General features: G+C 44.3%; 1 protein-coding gene across 4 annotated transcripts in view; it reads right to left on the bottom strand.

Moving 5' to 3' along the window:
• The window catches only part of DOLPP1 (dolichyldiphosphatase 1), a 42,369-nt gene that overhangs the window by 10,227 nt on the left and 11,001 nt on the right, over positions 1–21,141 (bottom strand). The window contains exons 1-6 of one of the 4 annotated variants that reach the window (XM_006128329.4): positions 12,734–12,839; positions 8,018–8,072; positions 6,732–6,832; positions 2,678–2,762; positions 2,297–2,396; positions 1,177–1,275 (exon numbers count right to left, since the gene is read on the bottom strand). In XM_006128329.4, the coding sequence (XP_006128391.2) occupies positions 1,177–1,275; positions 2,297–2,396; positions 2,678–2,762; positions 6,732–6,832; positions 8,018–8,072; positions 12,734–12,751 (458 nt within the window). In that variant the 5' untranslated portion in view covers positions 12,752–12,839. Of the gene's footprint in view, positions 1–1,176; positions 1,276–2,296; positions 2,397–2,677; positions 2,763–6,731; positions 6,833–8,017; positions 8,073–12,338; positions 12,640–12,733; positions 12,860–21,141 lie in introns of those variants that run through there. The other 3 variants (XM_025187368.2, XM_006128328.4, XM_075905216.1) reach the window with 3 other exon arrangements.

Below are 21,141 nucleotides of genomic sequence, written 5' to 3'. Positions count from 1 at the left end.
ACGTTATGTCCACTTTTGTCGACAAAACTAGGTAGTCTAGACACACCCCTAGACTGTATTTCCTTAGTTGCTTAGAGTGTCATAGGGGACTGTGTCAAAAGCTTTATTAAAAATCAAGATCTATTACATCTCCTAAAACACTAATGGATAATCAGGAAACAACTTAGACTTTTGTATATACCGAAATTTCTTTTTAGGGATACTCCTAAATCTGAGCAGTCCAATGCCTAAGAGGATGTCTGTGTGTTTCTGACAGCAGCAGTTCAGACTGTCTGGGACCCTGTTGCTGTTGATCTCACGAGAGACTATTTCAGGGCCAGCAGTTGGTCAGCTTGCTCCTCCAATAACCCCTCAATGTCTGGGTTTAAAGGCTTTCAGTATATACGGTGTTAAGGGAACATCTTTTGCCATGATTTTTGTTGACCTCAAATTTAGCAGCACGAAGGCTACATTGCTGCAGACAATGTACAGTTTTTAGCTGGTAGGTCACAGAAGTAATGATCCATTAGATCATCCTGGCACATAGACACTACTCACAGAGACAATGTCTATTCATAATGCAAGATGATTGAAGCAAATAAAGTTTTGACTACATTTAGACGGACTCTACAAGAAGTCATTTCAGGCAACAATAAAAGCTTCACATGCTACATAATGTACTGGTCCATGATATAGCTCAATGCTTTTATAGATTAGTGCAGAAAAGTGATGAGGTAGACAAAATGACTCTGTTCGTACCCTGGACATGGAGGACAGAGAGAATGGGAAGGGAAGCACTGGTCTTCAGCTTTGTAGATCTGTGTGTGAAGACAGAGATGCAGGGTTCCATGCAAATCTCTTCCCATCTGTGAATGATTCTCTTCACAATGATGCTCCACACAGTTAGGTTTGCAGCCACTGGGCCCAGTGCAATCACATACGCTTAAAACAACCCATTGGACTGCAATTTTGAAGGGGCTATTGAGGGACATAACTAGACCACACAAAAAAACAATCCGGAGAAGAAGAAAGAGCTCCCATTACGAAGAGACCATGGCAACCCAGAAATTCCCTCAGTTCCTGAAATTTGTGTAATAGTTACCAGGAACTGAACCACAAATGGAGGATAAAGTGTCGTCAAAAACCCACAAGGCCAAGGATTAGTTCAAAAGAATAAGACAAATGGCTGCTCCATACCTACTATATGAAACTAGAAAGGCCACTATGAGGAGGCAGATGGACAGCACATGTCGCCACAATAAATCTAGAAACCTGGCATTGTTTGTTTGGTGCATTCTGGAAAAAAAGAAAGACAGGGAGGAAAAGACCATTAGAGCAATAATAATAATAATCATAATAATAATAAAAAACGAGATGTGACAGGGAACAGAACTGTTGCTATTTCCCACCCCTCCAAATTACAGTGACCTAAGGAAGCCACAGACATCAGTGAGGGCATCAATAGCCCGTTATCACTCCAGTGCAGATGTATCCAACTGCTGCCAAAAGGATGCAAGTCAGTGTCCACATGTTAATGGAGATCACTATAAAGAAAGCCAATGTACCCATGGTAACATTGTGTCTCTGTGTGAGGCACACAGAGTGCATATGCAACTATCATGCCTCGGATCTCCCTAGAGCTGCCCATTCGTGCTTCCCTATGGCACAGGGTGTTATCTGGTCTCTGGTCTGCTCTTCCACTTTATAAAGCTGCAGGAGATAGTCATAGGTGAGCAATGAAGAGCTCAAAGGGGGCTTACACACTAGAGAATGCAAGCCTGGTACCAGGCAGTAGAGACAAACCATGAATGGGACATGCGAGAAGGTAGCAAGAATAACTGCAGATTACAGGGACAAACTCGCTAATACAAGAGAGAATAGGCTCATGAGAGGATAGCTCTCCTCTCCCCCTCCTTCTCACTTCCCCAACTGCTCTCCAGCATGGATTTGGGCAGTATCACAGTTCAGCACGATTCAAGAGACTGCATTTGCACACTCATATTCTGATGGACTCATACTAGAAAGGGGACACCTTCCCCTCCCTCCTGCCTTCAACTCCCCAATCAACATTCTCAGACAGCAGAAGAGCACATAGTCCTATAGCCAATCTGAGATAAACTCACTCCAGAGGACATCCCACCCTGCCATAAAACAGACTGCACAGGTCCCAGAATTCAGCTCTACCTACAGGAATCAACTGGGGGGGGAAGAAAAAAAAAAAAAAAAGGAAAAGCACGCTACCAGAAGGCAGCCACCTGTTCCAAATGCCCCAGAGGCCAAAGTGTAAAACAGCCAAAACCTGATGAAGAAGCTTCACCTTAAATAAAGAAACAGGAACGAGTAAACAGAGAAAAACCACATGAACTGAGAGTGACTGGAAGGCATCCCGTATTTTGTAGCCACCGTTGAATGGGCTTCTGGAAAGAGAAGAAGAAACAGTGCTCTCAATACACAGTAGCAGCCTGAGCACTTAAAAAAAAAAAATCTGGCCAGGCCACAAAGTTGGGCTGCGTGTGTGAATTTACAGTACATTTATCTGATCAGTGGCACTGTGTGCACCTTTTTCTCAACCCCCCTATGAACATGCAAACACAACACTCGAGACCGGAGACAAAACTACTGTTCAACCCAATTATCACTAAAGTTCAAAGACAACTCATGTACCATGTACCCGCTTTTTCCCCCAAGCCATACTTACCTTCACAGGGCCGTGGTTCACGAATAATGTTCTTTATTAGCCAGTTCACTCCTTCATTGAATGCCAGCCCCCCCAAGAAAGAGATCTGTGAAAAGAGACAATTGTGTCAGCATCCATCCCTCAGCTTTCCACAGTGTCATCTCTACAGTGATACAGCTCATTAAACTGTGACAAAATGTCATTAAAGGGACACTGTCAACTTAAAACAAAACCAAACCACACTTCATCTGTGACTTAAAAAGCCACACTACTACCTTACAAATACACACTCAAGATTAACTCAGTTCCTTGTCTATACATGTCATCATCACATACTATTTGTTTTAGAGAATCCCTGCTTTATTCACTGCATGGGAGGGGGGGGGGGGGAAGAGGGAAGACAGGGAATGAAGCAGAGCTGCAAGAAGATATTATTTTGTGTATTAGGTCTCCACTAGGCCCTAGTACACCTGGGTTTATTCCTGGACTTCCTATCATGGACTTCAGATCATAATAATTACAGTCTGTTGTACATGCAAAGATTTCATGGAGAATTGTGATGTTAGATAGCAACTGAATAATCATGTAACCGCATCAAATTTTAGTGGTTACATGACTATTCAATAGTCCTCAGGGGCAGGGCTGGCAGCCAGTGCACTCCCAGCCCCCTGCAATCCCATGCTGCTGCCTCTTTAAAAACTGGCTCCCCATGCAGACTGGTTCCTGCATGCTACCCTGCGCTGCTGCCTCTGATACAGAGGCAGTAGTGCAGGGCAGCATCAGCACCTGTCCACAAGGGTCTGAGCACCCTGGGGACAGTAACTGCACCAGCATCCCATGGGGCAGCCTCTGTCCGCAGTGAGCCAAGGCCTTCAGCAAACAGAGGCTGCTCCACAGGGGGTCAAAGCTCCTTGTGAACAGGAGCTGTGCTGAGAGAGAGGCAGGAGCAACACAGGGGGCAAGCAGCTCATGTGAGCCAATATATGCAGGGTGCTGTCTTCAAAGCTGGCTTCCCACGTGTACCAGTTCCCACCTGCTCCCCCCTCACTCTCTGTGCTGCTGTCTCTAAGAGGCAGCAGCACAGGGGTGGGGGGTGTCAGGAGGCTCCAAGGATCTGGTGCTCGTGAGGAGCTGTCTTAAAAGAAAATAGCTGGGGACCCCAATGGGGAGGAAAAAAAGAACCCCAACCAAGCTTCCCTGGCTTGAAGGTATGCCTGAAATATGAACAGTTTCGTGTGTTAGTTACACATTTTCTTTTATTCTAAATTTGTAATTTACATTGCTCTGGCCATTTTCACTTGCAACCACTTAAATCCTACTGTTTGTACTTAATTACTTTTATTTACAATCAAGCCCAGTGTAAATAATGGTTGGGGAGGGGGGCAATCAGCGTGTACATCCTCCTTTCATTGTTAAAGGGGGCTTGCCTGAATGTGCTTTCGATAGGTGAACCTCTCACAGCGAAAGATGGATTTATTTGGTGTTTCTGATCCCATTTGGGGGTTGGCTTCCAGGGAGCAGTGATCTCAGCTCTGTGCCTTGACTAGGAGAGACCTGGCCCAGAAGGAGAGGGTGGTGAGAAGCCCCAGAGAGCAAGGCAGCGAGTGCCAGAGAGCAAGACGGTCAAGGGGGTCTTCTGTGACTGCACCCTGTCACACCTGGCATTCAATTGTTTCCTCATAAAATGGAAATAGAAGAGTCTGGTAGGAGAGAGTTATACTGCAGGATGAACACAGGGAAGCAGCAAGGAGCCAAGATGGAGACTGGGACAGCTATAACCCCATTGGGCTAGCTGGGGGCAGGAGTGGAGAGAGACAGTTATATACACTATATATTTCAGAGTTTGTCTGTTCGTCAGTGTGTCTGTCTGTCCGTCCCCAGCCAGGGGACATGCACCCCACCCCTCACTGTGTCCGCTGCAGCACCCATGGACAGGTACTTCTCACCTAGCCCCAAGTTGCTGCAATGAGAGAGGGTTGGGGTTGTCCTCTCTCCCTGGGGGAGCCTGCCTACTGAACCCCTCATGCCCATTCCCATCCCAGAACTATGATTTAATTGAAGAAAAAAAAAGTGGTATTTAAGGTAAGGATCCGAGGAACGGCAGGGTAAATATTCTAGTATAAAGATAAGTGAATTTAGGGCTCAAGGAAGCTGGATTCACAGTCCTAAAGTTATCTTCTACGAACACAGATACATCACTGGCAGTGACAACGCATGCTCCCCTCCCATCCCCCCGCCGCCAAAGTGCCACAAACTTCAACAAGGATCACCTTTGGGACTGAAACCTTCTTTCATTTTTAATGACCTATTCTATCTTCAATATTTCTTCTAATTGCTAGAAAGGGGAGACCAATTTGTGCCCAATTTGATTTTTCCTTATGATAAAGAAAACTACCCACTAGGAACTGGACTGGAATCACTAATTCAGGTCACACAGGCTTCCAAGAAGCTTTGAGAAGCTACTTCCTTGGACTGCAATCCCCTAGGCCATTCAGTTCCAATGACGTGACACTTTATATAAACACAGCAATATCAGAAACCCAATATCATAATGGTTCTACTGACTTGGTTTCACCTTTTTAGAAAAGACGAAATCTTATGAATGGCTTGTAATCCCTTGTATGGAATATATTCAACCATCGCATCTTAGCTACTTGGCAGGACACATAGCAAAGACCTTGTGGCACACTATATCACGTCAAGACTAGCTTCTGGTCAGGAAAGAAGCAGGGTGCTCCTGCTGCTTTACATTCAGAGGTGAAATGGGTCTTGCAGGGCCTGAAATGGGCTTGCTTCTTCTGGGAAACTGAGGAAGCACCCTTTCACTCAGCCTTCCAGAGATGATGAATACTTGCAATGCCAGTAGGACTTGTGTGCACTCATCCATTCCTGAAAATCTAACCCTTACCAACAAAAATGACAGGCAAGACTGACTTATTGAAATTGGCATCAGTGATCTTCACAGATTAATGCAAACATTTAGTACCAAAACAAAAAACAGGACTGTGTAGCACTTTAAAGACTAACAAGATGGTTTAATAGGTGATGAGCTTTCGTGGGCCAGACCCACTTCCTCAGATCCGAAAGCTCATCTCCTATTAAACCATCTCGTTAGTCTTTAAAGTGTTACACAGTCCTGTTTTTTGTTTCAGCTGCACCAGACTAACACGGCTACATTTCTACCGCTATTTAGTACCAAGACACTGATATGGCATAACTTATCTAGAAAAAGGATCTGAAAAAAAAAAAAAGTCACTTAAACATTGGATAATAAAGCTTCAGAACCCCTGTGGAAGAAAAATAAGAGCTACAAGAATTACTTAATCCTCCATCAAAACGCACCCAGTCTCTGGAGCTGAGAATGACAGATACCTAACAGCACATGGCAACATGACAAACAACCAAGAACAGGTGAAGAATACTGTATCCAACTGAAACCACAGAGACAGTTTAATGAGGTTGAACAATTATCCAGACTGAAGTTTGGCCAGCATATAATTGTTAACATTCCCTGATTTTACAAATATTTTCAATGACCACAAATAATTAGGATCCATGTTTACATCTCATTCAAAAGACAGCACCACCATCATCACAACTCCTTCTGAAGTCATGCCGAAGACACTTGTTCAACACTGTCACAGAGGGAACGTGCAACCCACAGAATTGCAAATAACCCTATCTCCTGCAGCAGATGGGGTTTTCTTCCCATTCCTGTATCTCCCATTCATCCTGCTTGGCCCAAGATCTCATGGGATCATAGCACAAGAAAGAAATAATAATATTCAAGTCCCACTTTAGTTTCTCACAAAGAGAAGCTGAAAATTGGCAACACTCACTGACGTGTATGTCACATCCAGGAATTCAGGTAAGGGACACTATAGGGCAAAACAGGACAGTGAACTAAGGCTTGATTGACAGTAATTCAAAAGTGTTGCAATAAATTGTGCTTTCCTCTAGGCACAGAGGTCACATTTGTTATGCTAGATCTGTAAAGGCAGGGGACATGGGAAAGGAGTGAGGCCAGGAGAGACTGGTCATGCGAAGTACCTAGAGTGGAAAGAGGAAGACTCACCGTATGAAGCTCTCTCTTGAATATGATGAGTGTAACAAAGCCGACTATGATGAAAATTGGACAGAGACTCAAGTAGGCTAAGAGCTGACCAGAGAAATCACCTGAGGAAGCAAACAAGAGAAACAAATCAGCCTGTGTTTAATGTGTGCTAGCTTGCCATAGAAACTGCTGTTTGCTGGCACTTCAGAGCTCACAGCAAAGGTGTGAGTTCCCTAGATCAATGGCCTAGCATTATATGGCAGACCCAGGCTCCATTCCTTGGACTCAGCATTTCATCCCAAGTACTAGCAGGGACTGAAGGTGCTGAAGAGCAAGAAGAATGGAAATGAAATGATCCTAGCATAATTCAACTACAATTTCTGTCTGTCAACTTACAACAGGTATTGAGAGACTGAATAGTTTCCCACCTTGACAGATCCCTAGAACTAGAGTTTGGAAGCTGCAGAATCTCACAGAATAAACTGTCTCAAGATCAATCACTGAGACAAATGTTAGAGGTAATAAATAGCAATACATCGTATACACTATAGGACTCAGTCCATATCACCCATACCTAACATATCTATTTGTTCACTTAAAAGCACACATGGTCCCCACAAACTCTTTTGGAAAAGGTAAGCATATAAAAAAAGCACATAAAAATTGCCAACATTTTTTCCGATTTTAATTTTTTAAAATTATGTGTAATAGATATTATACAAAGATACATAATCCAACAGCATCATTTGAAGATGCTAATCATAGCAGATTCAATATGAAACTCACCGGGGAAAAGACGTCCCAAAAAAAAAAAAAAACCCAAACAAAAACAAAGCTTCGTTATAGTGGAGATACTTTTAAAGGAAGAAACTAAAAATGCTACCCTGGAATCAGCTGACTCAAGAGAAGGTCAAAGTTATTCTATGCTAGTCTCCAAAAGACAGCAGGATCCTTCCTACCTCACCACATGATCATAGAAGGATCAAATCCCGCGACTGAACATCTGATCCCTCCTGACTACCTGCCAAGAAAACAGGATCACTCTACATGATTAAATACCTGATCCCTTCCTAAATCAATTTTGTTTCCTTCCACTGCAGAATACAGAATGTTCCGTCATACTAATTGCCTCATTTCAAACTGAGCTGAGCAGCATTTGACATGATGAACTTTAACTTCAATCCCTGAACAAAAGTATTCTCATGGCTACAAAGTTCACATTGCTGGGTGTATTGCCAGATGGTTGTATAGTCATCTCAGACTCACTGTGCATACTCCCTTCCCATGGCAAGCTCTGTGTCACTTACAATTGGGAAGCACCAAAAGCATCAACACCAAGAGAATGGGCTGAAGAGTTTCATTCTGCAAAACCAAAGGGAACTTGAAGTTAATTGAGGAAGAGCCCTAATTTTGTTTGTTTTTGTTTTGAATTTAATCAGGGGTACCTTAATAGATCTTTGGCTCAATTCTCTGTTGCCGGGCACCTTGAGTAAGTCATTAACACCAATGCAAAGTGGGTTTTACATGCTACCAGATCAGAATTGTGATGTTTTACTCCCACTTTGCACTGGTGTAAGCGACAGCACAAGGTGCCAGAAAACAGATAATCAGGCTCTTTATGTCTAAACTTTGATCATGAACTACATAAATGAAAGAGAAAACCCACCTTAAGTGACTGTTAATGTAAGATGCCTAGAGAATTTTAGGCTATAGGATATTGAAAACTGTACTTAAGCCTTGGGAATGCTTTCAAGTGGTCTCAATTCAGGGATTATCCGTTAGACACAGTCTCTAGTTCAGGAATTATTGTTTATCAAAGCATTCACTGCTAATTTGTAACGCATATTTTTTTAAAATATAATTAGATCAAAATACTGTAAAATTGACAATTTTTATTTTCTCAAAAGGGACTATATTTCTCCCACAGAAGGTAGAAGATTATCTTTACAAGCAGTTGATTTTAGATAAAGTAGAACTAAAGAAAGCATAACAAAAATTCCACCAATCACAGTAGAATCAATATGACAAGTCAACTAGTCATCAATGGTTGGTGAACTGCAGAAGAACCTAAGGCCAAAATCCATGAACCAGAGTCTCAACTGCAAAATGCTTATAGATGTGGAACAGGAAATACCTACACGGGTAATCTTAATCCTGTTTGAAAAACGTGTTCAGCACTTAACATACAGCATTGCTATCTATAAATTAGATTAAACCAGTGATGGGTGACCCAGGCTAGTGAATGAACTGCATGAGCGGCCAACCATCATAGTGGATTGTAAGATTGTCATAACCAAGATGATCTCCCTGGAGATGATAGTTTTGCTAACTGTGCTTGCATACCTAGAATTTGTGTTGTGTACCAATCGAATCATAGCAGCACTCTGACTGGATGCAGAGGGAGCCCACAGCTCTCACTGTCAATGTTGTGTGCAATCAGCACGCATCTCAGTTCACGTTTCACTTTTGTAATAGCAATAGAAAAACAAAATGTCTTGCTTGCAATGGGCTCCAGGTTGCCTGCCCACCACTGCATTAAACATTATTAGTAACAGCAGGGCTCTAGCAGAGATACATTTTAAAACCAATCTACAGAGTAGACTATGTAGGTAGATAGGGACATAAGTAAGAGAGTATTGATTGAGAGTGATTGTTTCTGGCCTGGTTTTCAGGAAAGAAACACCCTGCTTGTCCACATTGGTCAATTAAACCATACTAGAAATCTGCTAGCAATAACGCACTCAGTAGTTTAGTAGATGGCTGTAGCCAGTGCAGCTCTGATCCAACAGTAGAAAGGCTATAAATCTTCAATGAATAATGCACTGGGGGCAGAAGGAGAATCTGAGAAAACAAGGCCAGCTATGTTTACATCATAATGGTTTCAAGTTTTTAAGGAGTGGCACAAATAGATAATATACTATTTATTCTTAGAAAAGTTTATTCCCAGAGAAAAATTAATAAGGGGCTAAAAAATGAAGTTCTCCAATGAACCTGTTTTAAAAATAAGACGAGGCAACTATTTTTAAACTTTCCCCATGCCCCAAATCTCTAATAGTTTTAAAGAAACAATAAAGTTAATAAGAATTATTTTGTTTTCTATGGAATCAAACTTTATATTAAGTTTTGTTTTAACTCAAATATTTTGGACTCAAGAACCACACGGATAAACTGACTAAATTATTTTAAGTTATCCAAATGCAAATGGCTGAAGCAGCAGTCATGGTGAAAAGCACATTAAGTTTCCCACATTAGCATCTGGTCATGTTTATTTTAAAGTGCAATTTTTACCCAGCATCCCTTTGGCACTGACAGGAAAAAATCTGAGGTTTACCACTTTAGCATTACCTGAATGTAATGTGAAAATATGAATTAATGGTACTGTTACCACATCCTATCACAGAGTCTTGTTTTGCCACCATCACCACTGTTTCCTATATAAATGTCTATTTGCGGCAGCACGGTTTGTCACACAAACTTAGAAAGAAAGAAGCCACCCACAGACTTTCCACTCCATCAGTACTTTCTACACTGATGCAAAAATGTGCAGTGTTGCCACTTGTCTTATTTTCCAGTATAATCTGCAGCATGTTAAGAACAGATTCAAGTTATCTTTGAGTATGATTTGATGCTATGGCATGACAAGGTTTACATCTCAACAAGACACATTTCTTCTGGAAGACCAAGCTTAGAGGATGCCATTAAAACTATGACAGGACTAATCTCTCCCAACAGGTGTCATTAAGATTTGAAAGCAGCATTGACTCTGGAAAGCTACCATTCCAGCAAATGTCACAATAAAGAACAGTGGAAGAATAAACACTCTTACAAAGCAGTCAGTTAAGTAGCGACAATTAAGTGCTAAACAAATATTTGTAAGTGTGCATTTGCACACATGCACAATCCTTTTGTTATATGCTTCAATTAATTACACACACTAATTTTGTTAGTGCCCAATGCCAACTAAACACTCTAAACATGCTTAAACTTCTCTAAGTCTATGAATTTTAAAATGGAATTTTATGCAAATTTTCCATGTCTTTAAGTACAGGAGTTCCTATGCCACAATCTTCTGTATCAAGGTCAGTTTCTCAAAACAGAGACTCTTCAGACATGTCCCTTCATTTTTTCTTGAAGAAACTATAAGTACCAGATGCTTAAAAATCCCAGTTGTCCAGGAGAAACATACACTCACATATCAGGAACTCCGTATTTTGCTAATAGAATTCACCCTGCAGACAGGAAATCCCTTAACAGGATAGAATTTGAAGGCTTCAGGACTATACGTGAAAATGATTTGGGATATTATTAAGACAAGCTGAAAAAAAAAATCTGCAACAATACAATGGGAAAAGCCGGTGAGTTATGTCCCACCATTATGTTTCTGTGCTGTTTATTTCTCCTTCCTGCATGCAGGATTTTACATTTATTAGTTATAATTCTTTGACTGGTGTTTACAGCCACCACTGCTCCTCTTTCTCCAGACCTCTATGCAGTTTTCTTCTGTTACAGTGTGTGTTTACTATTTCCCCAAATTTAGTGGAATGCAGTAAATGATCACCCTTGAATTACACCAAAGGAACATTCAACAAAGACATGAAGCAACTAGGTAAGGGGGAGAGAAAGGCTGTCTGGTTAAAAAGTTCCCTCTGAACCGGAATACAAATTAGGAAGCATGTTAATTGAAAGATGGGACAGCAGCAGGTCTCCAGCCACATGAAAGGTCTCCTGAGAAGACAGATTTTTAAGGACCTTTGCCACACTGCTTCAGACCACTGCATCTTCAGGAAGTATTTAGAGAAAAATATAAATTACTAACATTGGAATTTCAGCAGGCTAACCCCAAACACACCAGAAGTGCTATTTAGAAAACTGACTAAAGTATTGACCCAAACTCTCTCCCTTGCTAGCTAGGGAGAACTGATATTATTGTAACACAAAATAGGCTGGACTGTGAGCATACAGTGTTGAAAGACAATATGGGATCATGCTGAAGCTACAGCTGGGACAGGATCTGTCCAGCAAGATTAACAGCTGTTGAAAGGACTTTGACAGTTGCCCTTCTAAGTGCTATTCAAGTCCCCAAATCAAGCCCTGTAAAAGTTTTGATGCAGGATGCACAGAGGTTGTAGTCTAAACATCTCCCACCAGAGAATGCTATCATTATCTAACCAAAGCTCAACACCTTCAAAACGTGGCATGCTTTCACAGCCCTGCCAACTCCAGAAACACTAAAAATAATCCTGAAAAACTATTTCAGGAACTGGACAACATCAGTCTAGCACCACAACAGTTCTCTCAGTCATAACAGCATTTCATCCCTATGCCACAAAAATTAATCATTACAACATCAGTACAAAGTAACATGGGCACCACACTGTGACATGGCAACGTAGCGTGAGAACAACCTGCCTCCCAGCATCACTGCGCTGCTAACACACAACACACCATGGCAACCCAGAATATAAGACAGCAAACAACAAGGGTGACACAGTGATGTTGTGACTCGGTAACACCATGACACAGTGGCACTGTGAAGCAATGCAGGAACATCCAGTTGTGAGAGGGGAGGTGCACCCCTGGAGTTAGCACATGGCAATACAAACGTAACAAAAAATAAGAAGACACTACCATGAGAGCTGGCAACACAAGGCAGCAACGTGTGACATGGTGATAGCATGCCACTGCCTTGAGGGGTATGATCTCCAGGAGCCTGCTGCAGTGGGGTTAAGACAAGTCTCTTGAGACCCCATCACCTCGGTGCACTCAGCAGCCCCTAAGGCTAGAAGCCCTGAACATAGGATAAGCGCGTGCGCAATACGGAGCACAGAAGGCTCACTATCTGGCAGCGTTCCACAACATCAGTGCGCATGCGCATCCCTTCGGCACTGAGCTGTTGTTCAATGGCTCACTATTTGGCAGATGCCATCCCGGCGCTGGGGCCCTATTCATCCTGAGCTCAGAACTGCCCGCTCTCGTGGAACCGAGACCACAGAGAAGACTACAGAGATAATCACGCGTTTTACCTGCAAGATACTCGACATGGGTGAAAGAGACCGGCCGCCAAGGAGCGGGGAGCGAACACTCTCCGACTGCGGCCATCTTACCCGGATACCGGGCCGGGCCGCCACAGCCAATCAGAGTGTACTCAAGGGGCGGAGCGGCCAATGGGCGGGAAGATAATCAAGCTAACCAATGGCTAGACGCAGCAGGTGAGTCGCCAACCAATCAACAAACATCTAATTAAAAAGCCAATCCGGGGAGCGATATAGCCAATGAAATGCTTGCGCTGCAGCCCTGTCTAAGCGAGACACAGGTAGCTAGTGTCCCAATCAGAATAAAGGCGGGGGTTATAAGGTATTATCATTGGTGGAAAACATTATGCAGATTAGCCAATCAGCAGGTGGCCGTGGTTCTCTCTTAGCCAATCAGCTGTTTGGATGGGTGGCGCGCGAGGGGTCTGAGGGGCAAAGCTGGGGATTTTTTTCGTCAAAATGGCTTCCTCGCCCCTCCCCACACCCAACCGAAACAGGCCAAAAGCCTTTCACTCGGTGAGGGCGAGTCTCACGGAGCAGCCTTATGAGCTATGGGTCGGCCTCGCCCTCTGGCCCTCTTGACAGAACAGGGGGTAACTGTATATGGGGGCTTTTAACTCAGTCCCCGCCCCATTGGCAGGAAATCCAAGCACCCGCAGACTCACTGAGAAAAACGGGGACGGGGCTATCTTGCCCCCTCACACAGACAGACATGGATTGGGGGACTGGGACCAGAGTTAAATATCCTCCTGGTTCCTTTGACAGAAAATGGAGCCCAGGGGAACAAGCCTGTGGGTTTCCTCTTTCACACATCCTGTTGACAAAAGACGCACGGGCAGGAGGCTCAGGTTTGCTGCCCTTGGTAGTCCTGTTGCCAAAATATGGGGAGAAGGAAACAGGGCTGTGTGCTTTCTCTCCCTCAACTTGGAAAAAAAAGGAGGGAATGGAGGGCTCCTGCTCTGTTAAAATCAGAGATAGGGGAAGCTATGGCAAAAATTACCTTCCCTCTTCAGTCCCAGAAAAGGAAACTGGGTTAACAGGGGAATGAGTTTCTGCTTCCACTGTAAGAAAAGAGGCTGGAGAATTGGGACATATGTTGTCTCTTCTCCAGCATCTAAAATGTGGTTTGGAGATTAAAAAAAGGCGGAGCGAGAAATGAATTGCTTTGGGAGAGCGTCTACAAATCATGGCTTGCAAATGGTGGAGGCTACCCATAAGTGCAAGGTCCCAGCCAGCCCTTACTTATGGGCTACGTCTACATTGGCCCCTTTTCCGGAAGGGGCATGTTAATTTCAGCTATCGTAATAGGGAAATCCGCGGGGGATTTAAATATCCCCCGCGGCATTTAAATAAAAATGTCCGCCGCTTTTTTCCGGCTTTTAGAAAAGCCGGAAAAGAGCGTCTACACTGGCCCCGATCCTCCGGAAAAAGCGCCCTTCAGAGTAGGAATAAGATCCTACTTCAAAGTAGGAATAAGATCCTCTGGAAAAGGGCTCTTTTTCCGGAGGATCGGGGCCAGTGTAGACGCTCTTTTCCGGCTTTTCTAAAAGCCGGAAAAAAGCGGCGGACATTTTTATTTAAATGCCGCGGGGGATATTTAAATCCCCCACGGATTTCCCTATTACGATCGCTGAAATTAACATGCCCCTTCCGGAAAAGGGGCCAATGTAGACATAGCCAATGTGAAGATCCATAGCACAGCAGGTAATCCTGAGGAGCAAGTATGGGAGCAGTCATGGTATTGTGTTGCATAGCTTCATTCTGATCTGGGAGTAGAATTACACACATACAACTGCGGTGGAAACTCGTGAATTAATACTGTGCCAAGGAGCCGCCCTCTGAAACAAAAGTCTGCTAGCAGCAAGTCGGGCAGACTAGAAGTGTGGGAGGTATGTGTCAGTGGGAATAAGCAGTTCAGAGCTGAAATATGCCACTCAGACTGCAGTGTGATTTTAATTTATCAATTTATTTTTCTGCAGAAACATGGTTGAAGTGACAAATTCCTATGTGTACTGAAACTATCCATTTTTATCAGTATTGGGTAGCATGGAGTACATGGAATTCCTCTGTATGATGAGACTCATTGGACTATAATTATATCCAAATCAACTTTATAGCTTTGCAGGTAACAGTGGTTCCTGAGTGGCACTAAAAAGGAATTGGGAGCAGTAGGGGATTTAGTACTATCACTTTAACTGAAACTAGGTTGCTACTGTCTTCCCAGCAGTTTGAGATTTAAGACATTTCTTGCAAACAGAATGGAGGCTAGGCAGTAATGAGGGTTAAGGCACTATGCTTTTTCCTTGGTCTTCAAAGTGTATATTTGGCCATCAAGTGAAAATAAACACAGGGATCTCTTTCTCTTCCATATTTGTGCAAATTAAACACCACTCACTTGGAAGTCCTAAGTAGGGAGAAGAATACAAGGGTATTACCAAAAGAGGTGTAGGTAATAGAAGCATTTGCACAAGGAAACCAGTGAAGAGCAAAGCAGCATCAATGCATAGATTTTAGGAATGGTAAAGTCACTCAAGTTAAAAGCTGCAACGAAACTGGACCTTGTGAATGCAACATCTTTTATTAGAATAAGAGGAAGTTCCAAACCTAACTAAGCAAGCCAAAGTAAGAGATGAGTAGGGGGGGATATTTTTGTTGTTTGATAACAGCCAAATAATGAATGGATTATAAAAGATCAATACTTGATCATGTTCAATTAAATCTTTTAAATATTTGATTTTGGGGACATGAGAATTATCCATCACTCCTTATAGCTGTAATGTAACTACCCATTGTTTCAGGTGGAGATTATGATCTTGTCCAGTGAAGTTAACCAGGAGATCCCATTTGGCTTTCCAAGAGAAATGGTAGCAATTACAGACAATAGGCACTGCCTAGTACTTTTTCCTTCCATCTATCAAATGTTTACTGCAATCGTTCTTCTAAAGACTGAATTAAGAAAATATGAAATATTTATTCCTTTTTATCATTCAAAGCCAAACAGATCCTTTTCTTCCAAAAACACTGAAAATGTTTTCCAAAGATTTCTCAGTTGATATTTATAATGAGACAAGCGGTGAAATCTCTCTAGGACGTCATTACTAGAGGTTAGGGTTGCCAGGTGTCTGGTATTGAACCGGATAGTCTGGTATTTTTGCCTCCTGTCTGGTAAAATCAGAAAGTACCTAAAATGTCCAGTACTTTCTCATTTTTTCCCGGCCAGGAGGCGAAAATTCCAGGCTGTCCAGCTCAATATGGAGGCAGCCTGGCAACCCTAGAGCTGTAGTGGAATTTGCCCCTTGCCCGAAAAAGATAAGGAACTAGCCTAACAGCAGTTAGGGGCCCACTAGCCTGTCGAGCAAGAATGAAGCTGTATTTCACATTTTCTAACTTGTGACAGGCACAAGCAGGCAGAAATCAGCAACATAGCTATGAGAAAGTAAAACCGCACATAGGCATAAGATAAGAGTACCCCTCCCCAACTACTGGAATGCCAATCGTGAACGTTAGAAATAATGTATTGCTGTGCTTTAACCAATGAAATGTAAAAGCCAATCAAACTGTTATTCATGTATCCGATAAAAAGCTATGCACAGAGCGGCACGGGGTCGCTCCTCGCCATTTTTTTTGCTATAAAGCTCGAGGGGACGACCATCAGCGCTGATTAATAAAAGTCTGGTAAATCCTCCTTCGGGCATCCGTGTCATTCTATTACACCGGTTTGAGTCCGGTACGGTTACATTTTTGGTGCCGTGACTCGGATGTCTTGCCGGTAGACTTGCCTCCCCTTGGTGTGCTCACGTGGGCCCTGGGTCGCCCGCCGGCGCCCACTTGGTCTCAGGCACCACTCCGAAGGTTGAACGAAGGAGACTCCTGGGCGAACCCGGGTGACTCCACGGCCCTGACGGGACACCATTATAAGGGGGCTATGAACGAGGTTCAGACCACCGCCGGCAGGAACAACTCGGATGCCAGGAAAGTGAGTATCAAAGGGTCCTGGGACAATAGGAGTCCGGAATTCGCCCAACCGGACGGGAGACCTGGAATTTAGAGGGCACTGAATTGTTACCAGAGACATCTCCCCGCGGGTGGATCTGTGGGTTGGTGTATGAATGTTGTGTGAATCTGTGAGTTGAGTGATCGGGGGACTGTCAGACAGAAACCCAATCTGAATGTGTCACCGGTTTGAGGCCAGTCGGGACTTCCTAGTAGCGTGTTTCTTGTAACCCGGCGACGGGACAAGCCGCGAACGGAGGGTGTGAATTTAGTGTCTATCCCTTATTGTGAACCGTTGGACCCCCTACCAACGGTCTGTATACCCTACCCTACTTGTGTCTGTCGGTGTGTGTGTGTGACGTCTTGGTCGCGGAGTAATGGGGGGAGGAGGTTCCAAATCTTGTACACCTCTACAATGCATGATTAAGAATTTTAAAACCGGCTTTTCCCGAGACTATGGAGACCCCAGACCAAAACCCAAAGTTTTGACACGTTTGTGCACTATAGACTGGCCGTCCCAGAGCCCTACCTGGCCGTCAGAGGGTTCGTTTGAGATTACAGAAATAAGGAAGGTCCACAAGACAGTCACAGACAGTCACCCAGATCAGTATGTCTATGTAGACCAGTGGTTGTTGAATGTAGTAGAGGGTCCAGGGTGGATTAAGCAATGCAGGAAGTCAAAGAATGAAGCAGTCCCCGTCATGGCAGTGAGAATCAAGAAGAAAGAGGTACTAAAATCAGGAAAAAGGGATACCCCTGAGAAAGAGAAGATGGAAAAGGAAAGCTTTGACCCTCTCCCCCAACCTGAAGAGGAAAATGACCTGCCCCCTCCCTACAATCCCGGCTATCCTAGAACGTCTCGGCATCCGTCATCCGGCACCAGCCGCTCTAGTCCATCTGATTCCGCGTCTCCTAGAGATGAGACGCATAAGGTTGGAGGGGCAACGGTCAAAGACAAAATAGAAGAAATGAATCAGACATTATTAAACCTGACCGAGCTACTTTCCCCCAAACCAAATTTCCTCGGAGAAAAAAGATATGATCTAAGGTACCGAGAGACAATGGCCGTCCCGGAGTTTCCCCTCCGTGTGACCCGTTACGAGGCAGAGAACGGAGACCAAAGAGTCATCCATACGCAGATCACGCAGGTCCCTTTCTCTACCACTGACCTTATAAATTGGAAAAAGACTACGAAACCTTTATCTGAGAGTCCTGGCGAAATGGCCACCCTCATAGAGTCAATCATCACCACCCACATGCCAACGTGGCAAGACATCCAGACTTTATTGACAACCCTCTTTACGGGAGAAGAGAGGAGTAGGGTCCACCAAGCCATGAGAAATATTGTAAATCAAGAAAACCCAACATTAAATGAGCAAAATAAACTGGCCTTACTGCCCATTATGGACCCAGACTGGGACCCCCACACGCAGCATGGCTAAGCAAGCCGAGGAGCTTATTGTAACTTGTTTGTAAAGGCGGTCCGAAAGGCAGGAAGAAAAAATACCAATTTAACAAAAATTTCAGAAGTGGTACAAGGCCCTAATGAAACTCCAGGCGCCTTTATGGAAAGACTAAAAGAGGCTTACCGAGTATGGTCAAATATAAACCCGGATGATCCCACTAATAGGCGGCAAGTCAACACCACATTTATTGCCCAGTCAGCCAAAGACATTAGAAAGAAACTTCAAAAACGAGAGGAAGCCCCTGATATGAGTGAAGAGATGTTGTTGGGCCTAGCTCGAACTGTGTTCATGAACCGGGACACTGAAGAAGAAAAAACAGAAAAGACAGCCAAAATTATGGCAGCAGCCATCAGGGAGGAGGAGCCCACTAGACGCGGCCGCGGTGGCCGAGGCAGAGGAAGGCGAGGAAGATTCCAGGGAAAAGATGAGACAAGGCTACCACTAGATCGCAATCAATGTGCGCTCTGTCGGGGGTTTGGTCATTGGAAACGGGAGTGCCCCCAGGGACAAAATCAGGCGGCGAAAGAACTTAGCGTCACTGACCAATGACGGGGACCGGGCTCAAAAACTCTCTGGATTCCCCCAGAGCCCATGGTAAAAATGAAAGTGGGGGAATCAACTATTGACTTAATGATTGACAGTGGAGCATCAATATCAGCAATCACAAAACCAATGGGACGCCCACTGACCACTACCCTCCCTGTCCAAGGGGCTACAGGGAAGGTTGAAAGACACTGTTTGTTCCAACTTGATGATTGCAAGTTTCAAGGACACACCTTTACTCACACGTTTGTGTATTTGCCAGACAGCCCAGCCCCCCTTTTAGGCAGAGACCTCCTGTGTAAGTTGCAAGCTACACTCACTTTTTCAGAAAACGGACAGTGTCAGTTGACGGTGCCAAGGTTTCACGCCCTGCAATGGCTAGAGCATTTCCAGAGGCCTGACCGGCAGCCTACAATAATCTGTGCAGTTACAGTGCCAAGCGAGGAATGGAGTGACCTTCCAAGGGATTTGTGGGCAGAAAATGGAGGATACGGACTAGCAAAACGGCAGACCCCAGTACATATTTTTCTGCGCCCCGGGGCGGAGCCAATTAGCATTAAGCAATATCCAATTCCGAAAAATAAACGGGAAGGTATTAAACCCATACTGAAAGGATTCCAACAGGCTGGAATCTTAGAAGAAATCAGATCTCCCTGGAACACTCCATTGTTCCCGGTAGAAAAGAAGGAGCCAGGGAAATACCACCCAGTCCACGATTTACGAGCAGTAAACCAACGAGTAGCGCCTATGACCCTACTAATATGAAAATCTCCCCACAAGCCTACAGTCTAGAAGACCGCAATATGGCTACAGCTATTGGGGCACAAGAAAATCAAGAGGGGATATGGACACTGCCTGATGGCCGAAGTGTAGTGCCAACCCATGAACTCTTACCCATGGTGCAAGCTCTACATGAAGGAACCCATATGGGAGCCGAGGCCATGTACCAAACTTTTAGGAAGGTTGTCTATGCCCCATATCTGGCTAATGCAACCAGAACAGTAGCCAGGCGGTGCATCCAATGTGCGAAGGTCAATCCCAGGACAGGAAGGATCGGGGCACCAGGACAGGTTGCAGTAGGAGCGGGACCCATGGACATCCTGCAAATAGACTATACAGACATGACTAGGTGTGGACCCTATAGATATCTCTTAGTAGTGATTTGTACCCTTAAAGGGTGGATTGAAGCTTTTCCTACTAAATCAGAAGGATCTAATGGGGTTGTTAAATACCTCCTTAATCATCACCTCCCCACACATGGGCTACCCATACAAATAAACTCAGACAATGGGGGGGCATTTGTTAACCAAGCAGTCCACAAGGTAGCACAAGGGCTAGGCATACAGTGGAAATTACACGCTGCATGGAGGCCACAGTCTTCGGGAAAAGTGGAGAGGGCCAACAGGACCCTCAAGGCCACTCTAATCAAAATTATGGATGAGGCACAGCTAAATTGGGTTACGGCTCTGCCATATGCATTGTACAAGATCAGGAACACCCCCAAAGGTACCACTGGTTTGACCCCATTTGAACTAATGTATGGAAGGCCCTCCCCTATAACGCAAGAACTGTTAAGAGAACCGTCAGGTCAACCCCCCAGCGTAGAGGTATGGGCAAAGCTCTTGCACCGACTCAGGAGGCAGTTGCAACAGACTGTGCCCTTTGTGGTATTGGAACCAGTGCATGAGTTTGAGCCTGGAGACTGGGTATGGGTTAAACGGTGGAAACCTGACCCTCTAACAGTGAAATGGGAAGGGCCTAGACAAGTTCTTTTGGTCACACCTACCGCTCTAAAATGTCATGGTATCAAAGCTTGGGTCCACTACAGCAGGGTCAAAGCAGGGACCGCCCCTGAGACCTGGAAAGCTAGAGCAGTAGGACCTTTGAAACTCAAGATCAGCAAAAGCCCTGCCGCACCTAACCAGGACTAGGTGCCCAGCGCATGGCTGAAGATTAGTCAAAACTACCCCCTGTTGCACCCCACCGGGAGTGGGTGCTCAACGCACGGGAGAAGATTTCAAGACATCAAGCCCCTACCAAGGTCTACCTGAAATAGCCTCTCCCCGTACGGGCCACCTAACACCACATGGACCAGGAAGATTGGATAATTGACAACAATGCAGTAAATGCCTATATAAACTTTATAATTGCCCCCACTGCACAAAGGCGGTGGACTCTGGTGATTTAAGGCATCCAAAATTGTGGTCATTACTCCTACAAAATTAAGCAGTGTATAGTAGGAGAAATTCTCCAGTTCCTTTTTCTACGAAAGTTATTGCAAACTCGTAGGCGGAATAAGAAGCACAAACCGCGGTACTTAATTAGGATCGTTAATAACCAATACCAGGCTTATCATGTCTCAACAGAGGATGAAGAAATTAATTACGACCCAGATCT

The sequence above is a fragment of the Pelodiscus sinensis genome, chromosome 22 (genome assembly GCF_049634645.1).
Source record: "Pelodiscus sinensis isolate JC-2024 chromosome 22, ASM4963464v1, whole genome shotgun sequence".
Classification (NCBI taxonomy): domain Eukaryota; kingdom Metazoa; phylum Chordata; order Testudines; family Trionychidae; genus Pelodiscus; species Pelodiscus sinensis.
This window is presented reverse-complemented; position numbering and strand designations above follow the sequence as displayed.